Source organism: Scomber scombrus, chromosome 15 (genome assembly GCF_963691925.1).
Source record: "Scomber scombrus chromosome 15, fScoSco1.1, whole genome shotgun sequence".
Classification (NCBI taxonomy): domain Eukaryota; kingdom Metazoa; phylum Chordata; class Actinopteri; order Scombriformes; family Scombridae; genus Scomber; species Scomber scombrus.
The window spans coordinates 8,719,659-8,731,874 of NC_084984.1; the positions used below are offsets into that span (position 1 = coordinate 8,719,659).

The 12,216-nt window shown below is 38.7% G+C and overlaps 1 protein-coding gene across 1 annotated transcript; it reads left to right on the forward strand.

The window, feature by feature from the left end:
- The first annotated feature begins 203 nt into the window (after positions 1-203).
- ppp1r26 (protein phosphatase 1, regulatory subunit 26) lies at positions 204-8,880 on the forward strand. The gene is made up of 2 exons (XM_062434610.1): positions 204-339; positions 4,827-8,880. Exon 2 carries the CDS (start codon positions 4,898-4,900, stop codon positions 8,183-8,185), a length of 3,288 nt encoding a protein of 1,095 aa, XP_062290594.1. The 5' UTR covers positions 204-339; positions 4,827-4,897; the 3' UTR covers positions 8,186-8,880.
- The last annotated feature ends 3,336 nt before the right edge of the window (positions 8,881-12,216 follow it).

Genomic DNA, 12,216 nt, shown 5'->3' on the forward strand with positions numbered 1-12,216 from the left:
GTGTAGGCTTTACTATTTAAAATTTGACACATTCACTGTTTGTCTTTTTAAAATAATAATGTGAAATAGAGAGAACCTAAACGAACATATTTTCCGGGTAAAAAAAAAGGGTGATGCCATATTTTGAAAGGGTCCATGCTTGGCTGGACGCAGGGTTTAAGGAAGCTTGTCCGCCGGCCGGCAGTTAGAGGGGGACTCGACGACGAGAGCTTCGGGCGTTGCGTGAGCCGGTGACGGACTCCAAAATATCTCCACGACGGCTCTCCTACCATCCTAAAAGAAAATCAACGCTGCAATGAGCACACTCTTTCGGTAGCGGACGTTTTGTTTCATATCCAGGTGAGTTTTAACTTGTGCACTGTCTTTTTTTGAGGCTCTAGATGTGGGGGAAATAGCAGAGGCTAGGAGTGTGTACGCCGTGGCTCAATACAAAGCCTTTCTTTGCGGGAGAAAATGCCGGGGCTGCAGCAGCCGAGAGGCCCGCCTGTGTCTTTCAAGTCACCGACTAGCCGCGGTTATCCCTCCAATGTTTTCGCACCATCTCGCTCTTTTCTCCACAAAATGTACTCTCACTGCATTATACACGAGTTTAAATGGACATGACTTAAATTTAACGCGTTTGACGACGTTTAAACACGGTTGGTTTTTGACAACCGTGGCCGGTACCAAGAAACATGGTTGCTCTGCGGAGTCTCCTAGCGCTGCACGCCGGGCATCAGTGCAGTATGCGCCGCTAGAGGGTTACGCGAACAGCCGGGGCTGCAAGCAGGAAAACGTCCCGGGTTAAAAAAAAAAAAAATGCACGCAGCAACACGTTTCGTTATGTAATACTGAATTTGTGACTCACTTAATGTTGGCACATCTGTTTAAACTTTCTTTGTAACACATGATATGTCAAACTAAAGTTAAGCGTACGTTTTCAGCTCGGTTTCTTGTGCTTTTTTAGGCATTTATCTTCGGGGCGTCTACAATCGTTACGTGTGGTTGTTTTCTACCAGTTTGAGCAGGTTATAATCTGTGATGAGTATGTGTCATAGGTGGGCATATTGTCTCATGGTGTCAGGCTGTAGTCTGGTTGCTCATGCCCCCCTGCAGGTTGCATACTGAGCTGGAAGGGAGGATTTACATTTTTTTGGTGGGTATAGGCCAGCACAGTCTCTTTGCGTAGCAAAGAGACTTGTGTCCTTTCACAAGCTTGTTCGTGCAGGCACCACTAGTGGCTGTTGCAGGGTGTAACTTTGGGCACAGGGCTATCTCGTCAGTCCAGGGTTCAAATGCCATATTACAATCCATAATCAGGAGTGGCATTTGTGTGCAAGTAATTAAAGGATAGGGCCAGACATTTTCCCCAAGTCTGTCCTAAAACTGTGTTTTGCTTGCTTTCATCATTCCTCCTGTTCATACTGGCCATGATGGATCCATTCATAATACACTTTCAATGTAATTGATGGGAGACAAAATCCAGAGCCCTACTTCTGTGCAAAAAAGTTTTTTCGAAGCTAATATGAGGTTTCAGCTGTCTGAATTAGTCAAGAATGTATTTTAGAGCTGCTAGAGTCCCTTCTTCAGATACATTTTTGAACACATTTTTGCTCAAAATGAGAACTGTGGATTTTGTCCCCCATTGTGAGAACATTATCAGGGGATTTTCTAATGCTCAGCATGAACAGGAAGTATGATTACCATTATGAAAAAGCAATTTCAATATTCATTTGGGCAGTTGACTGCTGTTTTAAGAGAGACTTGTAAAATGGTGAAGCTGTCCTCCCAATGTGTTTGCACCATGTAACAGAACACAACCAGGATGCAGTCCTGTAGAATATCTTTAACTCCTGTCACAAAAATATAACTTTGTGTTTATAACAGGCAAAACCCAAATATATTCATATTTCATATTGGTCAATAAAACATCAGACAAAAACTATGAACATGTCCATCACAGCATCCTGAGTCTAAGATGACGTCCTCAACTATCATTTTCACTTATTTCCTCCAAACAATAGTCCAGAACCCTCAAAATATTAGATGTAAAGTAATGCAAGACCAAGAAAAACAACAAATTCTCAAATTTGAGAGCCCCGAATCAGCAAATGTTATGCATTTTTGCTTAAAAAATTAAACCACCAAATGATTATTAATTTAGTGGATGAATAATTAATGAAATATAACATTCATAAATATGTTTTAATTAGTGTATGATCACCTGAAAATAAGGATTGTGTTTTTGTTACCTTTTTAGAATGAGCTTTTAACATCTACATAGGGAGCCCACCATGTTTCTACAGTCGCCCAGAACAGACAAACCAAACACTGGCTATAGAGAGTGCCTTTTACAGTTTTCACAAGTTTTGCGGCCATCGTAGGTTTTCCTACATGCTTGAAGGGGAGGTATATTCATTTGGTTGCAATCTGCAACCTCAGCACTTGATGTCACTAAATCCTACACACTGGTCTTTTAAACAGTTAATTTGTTGTTATTTGTACTTCTGTTGTCTTGAACTTTTCCTGTTTACTTCTCCTTTACTAGGGAATGTTGCACTTTTTACTCTCATGACAGATGATCCCAAAGAGATTTAGATGTAGATTAAGATCTATAACAGTGAAACAATTAAACATTAAACTAAACATTAAAGAAAAACAACTAAACTACATTAACCCCACAGTATTAGGTATATGCTCCACCCTCACTGCTAAGTGTGCACTTGTGTATTGATTCATCTGTAATGATAATCCAATAATATAATGCACAATAATATGACATAGATAGGTGTCATTCTTCCTGCCCAAAAAGTACCAAGAGTTATTATTTTCATTTCATTATTATTACATTTGTGAATAATACTTATGTACTTCAGTACAATCTTTAATGCAACACTTGTCAGGGACTATTAGTACATTGTGCATTGACTTAGTAAAAGATCTGAATACTTCTAACCCCACTGATTGAACTCCAGCAGCTCAGCCTGTTCACGACCTGACCATTTCTACTGTTTATTTTGTATTACATTACACAGCAGGGATGTGTGTGCAGTCAGAGCTGTCCATCAAAGAGTACGCAAGGAGAGATCCAATGTAGAATGGAAATGAAATTAGTTGAAGAATTGGATAAATAGGATAATTTAACACCATTCATTTGAGGGAGTGGATTCGGTAATGGCAGCTTTGAATTCAGTAATGGCGGCTGTATTAAATCACAGCTGCTGTCCTGACACTGACACGTACTGCATGCATTACCGGACCAGCCACAACAACCAGTAACTTCAATTCCTGCAGCTACATATCCAAATGGTATTCATTTTGTCGAATAAGAAATTTGAGGGTATAATTTAGTAATTAATGTGCACGAGTAATCCAGAGTGTCTCCCTTGATTATAGAGCTGTAAAGATTAGTTGATCGACAGAAAATAAAATAATCAGCAATAAAAAACTATTTTGATAATCAATTAACCTTTTAGTCCTTTTTTTCTTTAAGAAAAAGCTCCTTAAATGACAAAACATTTCAGGTTGCATCTTGAGTTTTGGGAATAAGTGATCGACATTTTAGAGACCAAGCAAATAAGCAATTAATCATGATAATAACTGAGATATTAATCAGTAATGAAAATAATAATTTGTTTTCCTGCCATGGGCAAGCTTGCTTCTTCTTGCATGCTTTAAAGTTTTGGCATGGACTGAAGGGCCTCAGCTTATTTGCCATGAGTTGTCAGAGCTGTAATGAAATCATTTTATTCCTGCAGAGTGATGGAAAGGTGATGGACTTGAACTCTTTTTATAGTGGTTTTGACACTCGGATTCCCTGTAGTGTTGTGGTCCTGTTTAGTTTTGATGTACAACTGAGAAATCACTTTTATGCAGTTAATTTGTACAGTAATGATGTGGGATGTTTTGAAAATAGATCCAAAACAGAACCATGCAGATATGCAGAATACATCTGAAGTCTCCCAAAAACTCCATGAGTCGCCCACAAATGAGCACCAACTCCTACACCCTTGAACAGCAAGGGAAATATCCCAAAGCCATGCAGCACCATTACATTTAACACAGTCTGCATAAGCATTGCAGGGTGGTCAATTTCGTCCACTAGATGACAGCAGTGTGCTGACAATGCCTATTTGGTCGGCCATTCAGGATTTGTTGACATCTGCTTTGAGATTAATTGTGATCATATACCACTTGAGTGAATTTCACTGGATTTCAAATATTTTATTTCATAGACGGGAAATATCTTTTAAAATTTAATTTCAAATTATTTGTATTGCTATGCGACTGACAGTAGTTGGTACTTTTTGAGATAGTGACAAACATCAAAAAATATTCTTGTAAACTTAAACAGGGAAGTTATGATAGCAGGAACATAAGTATTAAATCACAGTACTTCTTCAATACTGATAAGATTAGTCCCTTATTTGATGAGTCAATCTCATCAATTAAGGGAGTGTACTAGTCAACACCAGTTTTGGTCAATTCATTATTTATAGAAGGAAGGAATTTGAAAACCTTCACTTTTGTTGTGGGAAATTGTGAATGGCATTTTCCCAATATTCTATATATATATAACAAACAACTGTACATACGATCAACAGTTTTAACCAATAATGAAAATAACTGAGTTGCAGACCTTATTTTGTGTGGCAGTTGTAAATAGTAGAAGTCAGCTATCAGAAACTCCCCTGAAAGGCCCCTCAAATATCCCTGAAACAAATTATGTTAGTTCAAGATGTCCATGCAAGATTGGTCAACATGTAAGTTCATTTTTTGTGGATGGTACATATTGGAGCTTTAATTATCAGTGTTGTTTGACTTACCTGTCTTTGTCTTCCTCACAGATTGAACCATGTGATTGTGATCGGAGGCAGCCGCTCTCCCATGGTCCAGGACCTCACCTTACTTCACTAGAATGTACTTGATGAACGTACCTCCTGTCGCAGCGACTCACACAGAATGGAGAACATGTGGCCCACCTGGAGGCTATAGCCTTCCAATCTGCTTCAATGACTCTGACACTGAGTTGTCTACCAGAGGCACACCTATCTCAAATAAGGTCCAGATGATCATAGAGAGCTTAAGGAGCACCCAGTCCTCACTCGAGATGGGCGACGAGATCGAGGGAAATGTGCTGTCAGGACAGGAAGGTCATCCCCAAGTCTGCAAGGTTGCAGTGGGTTCTTTTGTGGGAACCAAGTCCAAAACTAAAAGTCCCACTGAAAACCAGCAGGAAGGTGTTTCCTCTCCAATCAATCATGAGAGCAGTGACTCTGACAGCGATGATTCTGTAGACAGAGGAATTGAGGAGGCAATACTTGAATACCTGAAGGAAAAGGATGATCACAAACGCAAGGCAGAACCATGCACCCCTTTCCTCCAAACATCAAAAATTCCCAGGAAAAACCCACCTACTCCTGAGGTTTCCAAACAGAACTCTGACAGTGATACATTTTTGATCACAACCAACCAGTTTCCAACCAGTGTCAAAATTGAAACCCCCAGTGCACCAGCTGTCATACCTATAAAAAAGTATATCAAAAACAAGGCCTTTCTTAATGAGAACACATTTAAGAAATTGGAGTCAAGTAAAACAGCCAAAAGTTTACAATTGGCCAAAGAGCAGACAAAGAGCCCCTCTAAAACAATTGACCTCATTAATAAAATTAAGTCCCCAGACACAATTAAAGTGGAAGAAGATTCAAATGATTCCAGTAGTGACGATGGCATTGAGGAGGCCATTCAACGATACCAGTTGGAGCAAAAAGAGCAGCAGAACAGAAGGGAAACATTCAAGGAGGAGGAGTCTGACTCTACAAGTGACGATGGGATTGAAGAAGCTATTCGTAGCTACCAGCTTGAGCAGCTCAAAGAAAAGAGCGTCTTCAAACCGTTCTTACCCAAGCAAAAACCTATAAGTAAGTCAATAATACAGGCTGTTGGAAGTACAAGCATGGAAAACATGAAAAAACACAAACTGAGAAAGAAAAAGAACAGAGCAGAGAGAGAGGAGAAATCTGCTCTACCCCCATCTGTTTTCATTCCCAAGAACACAGTGGCTGAGAGCCAGAGAGGTAAAGGCAATGGATTACTTTCACTGAAAGTTGAAAGTTTTAAGGAGCAACCTACACCTACCCCTCCAAAGGCCAATACAACTGCAGAGCTTATGTGTGCTGAGGCAATACTGGACATCTCAAAAACTGTTATGCCCGTGGACTTCCATCATAGTGTCAGCCTGAGCAGCTGTGCCCGCAGTGAATCTTCCTTGCAATCTTCAGCTGCTGACAACTGCCCAGATGATGAGAGTGATGACAGTTCTATTGACAGTGAAGATGGGATTGAGCAAGAAATCAGGAAATTTCTTGAGCAGAAGGCGCAAATGCACAACAAGCCACCCAACTCTGCTGTTACTCAAGAGCCAAAAAGTATAAATGAACCAGAGAAGATGAAAACGAAACCAGTTGTAACACAAAAGAAGCCCCCAAGATTGTCCTTAACACAGAGAAGAAAACACAAAGAGGAAAACTGTAGTCTTTCCAACGTGTCAGGGATAGAAAATGTAAAAGATACAGCCCATAAACCTTTACATGAGCATAGACAAGAATCAAGTCCAGTAGCATTTTCCCAGAGAACCCAAACACAGCCAATAGCTGGATTACACAATACAGATCGAAGTGGAGACAAAAGCAGTTCTCTTGATAGTGATGAGGACCTAGACACAGCTATTAAAGACCTGCTCAAGACAAAAAAGAAGTCAAAGAAAAAGACAAGAGACTTAAAGCGGAAATCAAGCAAGTGCCTCAAGGAGGAAAAAACACTGTTAGCAAATGCTTTACAGTCCAAAAAGTTGAAACCTGATCCTATTTCCATGCACAGTGCTTTGAAAAAGGTTCAAAAGAATAAAGTTGACATGAGAGACAAGTCTACGTTGAGTAAAAAGACAATTTTGCCTCATAAACAAACTAACAAGAGTAAAGAGCATGATATGCTTGAGGATGAAACAGAGACATTCAAAGGAACTGAGGGTCAAGACACCACATTGCTGTACAATACTCAGACTGCTCTTTACATAAAGGAAGACAGCAGTTCAGTAGACAGCGATGACAGCATTGAGCAAGAGATCAGAAGGTTTCTAGCTGAAAAGGCCAAAGTTTCCACTGCAGAAAAAAATAAAGATGGAGAGGTGTCAAGTAATGGTACTGTCATGGTTGGTACCCTGATTAAAGAGGAAGACATTAAACAGGAAAATCAGCTGGCTGAAATTCCAAGACAAAGTATCATGTCCCTTTCTGGACGATCTCCTCTAAGTAATCCCGAAAGTAAACCACCTCAAGAGAGACCACAACTTCAAACGCCACTGAGTCTGCTGCCAGACAACTCTACTTTCTATTCTGTCAGTGCACAATCATGTCTGTCCTCAGTCCAGTCCTGCAGCCCCAGTGTTTTGGAGCCAGCAGATGGGGCTGGGGTTGCTAGATCTGAGCAAAGAAGACCTTCAACCGGGAAAGGTAATATCCAGGATGTCACTCCACAGATGGAGAGAGTTCGGCCAGTTTTGAGTACCAGCATTGCTCATTCTCGCTCTGAGTCAATCAAGTGGCGCCAGAGCCTTGGACTCCCCACTAGTGACACAAGAACACTTAATCGAACTCCATTCCTTATCACCTCGTCTAAAATCAGTGAGACTGCATCAGAAACTTCATCATATCAAGGTCGGGGCATAGACCCCAAATCACAGACTCCAGTCACTGTTTGGTCCTCTGCAAGGACCAGCAGAGCACCTTTCGCCTGTTCAACAGAGAAAAGTGTAAATATGTGTCGACCACCTGTTTTGAATCTTTTGTCTGCTGCCAGGCAGCTCCCAGGAATGTCATTTGCACAGAGCCTTGCGCCTGTTCACTGTTTGCAGTGCCCCATAGAAGGAGAAACAAAGAGCATGGTGCACATGTCTAAAGACAAGAGTGTGTTTGTCGAACTTGAATCTGATAGGACCAACCATGTCCAGGTCAGAAGCAGAGAAAGGAGCGAGGGAAAGGACAGAGCAGACCTGCTAAGTGAGATAAAAAGAAAGGACGAGAGCATGAAGATAGATGATAAAGAAGTACATCCAGAAAGAACAGAGGAAGAATTTATAGACGAGGCAGATAGTGAGTCAGACAACAGGAGAAATCCAGAGAAGAAGCAGGGCTTTTCCACATTGTAAGTATTTCTTTGGCAACTATGTCGCATAGCATCATAATCCAATTTCATTACTTGATTGTGACCTGCTAATAAATATAATGTAGGTTATGATCAAGTTCATTTATAGGCTTGAAGGGAATGTTTGTCAATAAGAAAAACAAAACCGGCATTTTTTAAAAATGTGTTTGTACATTTATATGGCTATGTAACATCATCATGAAACTTTTTTGTGCTCTGAAGTTAATTCATATCACTGAAACTTTGAAAAGCAATACAGTGACATTTTGGCTCAGGAGGCAGACCGGCATGAGTTGTACCATATATTTTATGTAATAAATAGGCGACCAAAAGAATTTACCTCTCAATATGATAAAATAAAGATTAAGTCAAAATGCTTGGAAATTAGGGTGTATCTTTTTTTAATATACGAGTGGGACAAAAAAAATGAACAAAGTTAATCAGAAAAGTACATGCTGTTATTACATAATCTTACGCAATTTACCTGAGGAGGGAGAGTTTTTTTATGTGCAAAAGTTAAACAGTCTTTATTGCTGATGTTACTGTAATGTTTCCAACATTTCATTCATTAGGGGTATTTTTTAATCATCAGTTAATTTTTCAAGCAAAAAAACCCACATTTGTTGGTTTCAGCTTCTCAAATATCAGTATATTCTGAATTTCTTTTTCATATAGCAAATTAAATATTTTGGGGTTTGGGACTGTTGTGTCATCCAAAGCAAGACATTAAGAGTATAAGAAATTGTGATGGGCATTTTTTCCACTTTTTTTTTTAAACATTTCAAACAATCTGTTAATGAAGAAAATTATTGGTAGATAACCAACATGAAAATAACTCTTTGATTATATTTATCAAAATAACTCAAATTATTGTGGCAAATTAGACAAATTAGAACCAGACCAAAACGCATATTAATTCTCATTTTGAATTGGTTATTTTATCACCCAGAACTTATCTCATATGGATGTGGGAAAATTCTGATCAATTTTATTAATTGGAACTCTGAACAGGCTGGGTTCCTTAAATACTTGTATGCCCTTACAACGTATGAAGCATAATACAGTAAAACTTTTACTTAAGCTATCTAATTTCTCCTATGACAACCATTCACTTTACTCCACACTGTTTAGATGTGGTTGCTTGTGGGGTCAGCTCATACTTGACTCTTTCCCCCTCAAATAGTACCTTCCATTCAGCTTGGAAATGTGTCTCCACTTGATGCCTTACATGAGAACATTTTTTCATCTCGTGCTCCTGGAGCTCTAAATCAGTCCCCTCCTTTTGGTGCTTTTAATGACGATGATGATAATCTCACCTCACCTACATATGCAAGATAACCTTTTTAACTTTTGCACATAAATAGAAAATAAGGCAGGGTACGTTTCTAAAACAGGTTATACACATATGTACCTTTTTTTTTTTTTAAGAGTAATATCAGAATGACAGTGAGTGCCGGAAAACCAAGCAGGGGTGTATTCTTGTATCCTTTCTTAACTACCACAGAGATATTAGAATAATACATTTCCCAACATTATTTCCTTTTCAGACTCCCTTTTCAGAGCCCTTAATTCACTGTGTGGTTTAAATTCATATATGCTTTCATTTGTCAATGAAAGCTGCTACAGCAGTCTTGGACTTATTACCTCTATGACTGAAGTGATGTTCCAGATTCCACAGAAGCCACACATCTACTCGACTCTGTCTCTCTGTCTTACTAGCCTCGATATTTAGTGTGTTCATTTATTTCTGTCATGTAAAAGTTTTCTTGAATTTCCTATGTGAAAAAAGGCTATTTATTTTTGTTTATCAAAAAGGAAAAAAAGTTACTGAACATGCTGTGCATTGCCAGGTTTTGTAAATATTTTGTAAGAGGTGTTTTTTTTCTTTTACTCTTTCAGATAAAAAAAAAACCTTTTGCTGTGTCTTTAAAGTGCATCTGTGTAATAAAGAGTGGAATCCAAGCAGTAATGAGTCTTGTTCATTAGTGATATTTGTTTTATTTGATATTGTAACACTCCTTGTGACTATTGAAAACCCACCATCTTTTAATTGAAGAGCCACACTCACTGGCTTAAAGACTGACCATGAAATAAATGACTGGGTAGGGGTCTGATGCATGTCCTGCTCTGCTTTGCCCAGGTCTTTGTCCAGTGCCATTGACCCTGGCATCACCTTCAGACCTTGTATAGCTCTTAACACAGAGGAGAGAAGCAGGACGTTCAGCAGGAGCTACCTCACTGAAAAATACAAGAAGGTACAATTATGTAGAAACATAGGTTTTTTTAATAGAGTTTGCTCCACTTCACAATTTATATCCCTTTAAACCATTCAGCAACATGTTACCTACACTCACTCGCCCAGCATTTGCAAAAAAAATCAATATTGTTTGTTTACGTTGACTGTCAAATCCAGAGAGTTTAAAATAATGTATGTGTTACACAATGCTTGCAGGCAACAGCTGCTCTGGGTAGTGTTCTCGTGCAGAATAGGACTGTGCAACATGTCAAAAGAAAGCTACAGTTCATTTCGGTGAGCAGGTATGTGATTGGATCGAAATAGCTTTATCTCCAAAATTGATCACAGTGAAATAAGACTGTTTTTATCTTTATGTTTTTCAGGAGAAATGAAGCACTCACCCAGCAAGGCATAACTAAATAATATGTAATTCTGCATATGAAACATTCATGGAGATGATTTGATTTTGATATTACAATATGATGGCGGTTGAATAATTATTTTGAATTTTGTAAAGGTTTTGTTTATGTGAGGTTTGATGTTGCAGGCTTATGGCAACCTTATTTAATGGCAGACAGTGTTTGTTCACATTGACAGGGGCATTTCTTCATCTTTTTAAGCCCCCAGCTTTGAACCGTAAAGTACACCCTAAATTCCAGGCCTGAGTTTTCTGCCATTTTTCTTTAATATATTGTCTTTTTTCATGTTGCTCTTGAATAATCAGAGCTCAGAGAAGTTTCAGGCTTAGTTAGTTGCAATTCTCTAAAACTCATATTTGCATACCCTGTACCAGAGAAATAGAGTTAACCTTTTTTTTTGTCATAATACAGCTGTTATTGTAAGAAGAATATTTGTTCTGTAGCAGGAGTTATTTCCTCACATTAATATTGGTAATGTCGTTAGTGTTGTATTTTTAAATAAAGTTATTGTATCAAAAAAAATCATGGGTATTGTGGCCTATTGCAGAAAAATCCCAAGACACAACTTACTACACGGCATCCCATGAACTATAAGCGGAATATGGGCTGTGGATAATGCACCAACATTTCTCTGGGCTCTATAAATAATTATTAGTTGGATAAACCTGTGAAGCATCTAAAAAGATATATCTTGACGAGGGCTCGGTATCGGCACTTGATACCTTTAAGGTATTGACCCAAATAAATCAATACCAAATAGTATTGAAACGTCTCATGGCAAATGATACCTGCAATCAGTCCTGTGCACCCAGAGTTAGGAAATATGACTTTTTGTTTGGACTTACTCACAGCCAATCAACACAAGCTTTTTTTCAATTTAATGTGACGTGATTGGCACAATGTCACAGCAGCTAAAACCCATCTGTGGTGGCATCTAATGCAATTACATACTTCTATTCAGATGATGGGTATCGAATTAATTGGTATCGGCATCATTTTAAGGGTACTTGGATTGGTACTGGTATTGTAATTTTTTAAACAATACCTAGCCCTAATCTTGACTTTGTTTTATTCATTATGCGATCACTCTATACCATGAGAAACACGTTTTCCCAACTGTTGTTTCTAACAGTATAGGGTGATTGCCATTTCAATTAAAGAAATCCTTTGGAGTAAACAGTGTTGTATAAAATCAACATAATTATAGTGTTGACTATTTAAATGACTGACTTAGCAATCAAATATGACCCTCCTCACCCTTCTCCAAGACACAACTGATGGCAAAAATATAAAAAACATCTGTAACACAACACTAGGTGGCGGTAAAACTCGGCATGGTTGCTATTAAAGCGAAGAAGAAGTAAGAACACGCATGCGCAC

Excerpts from the sequence above, each read along its gene's own strand:
- ppp1r26 (XM_062434610.1), top strand. The coding sequence starts at position 4,898 with ATGTACTTGATGAACGTACCTCCTGTCGCAGCGACTCACACAGAATGG.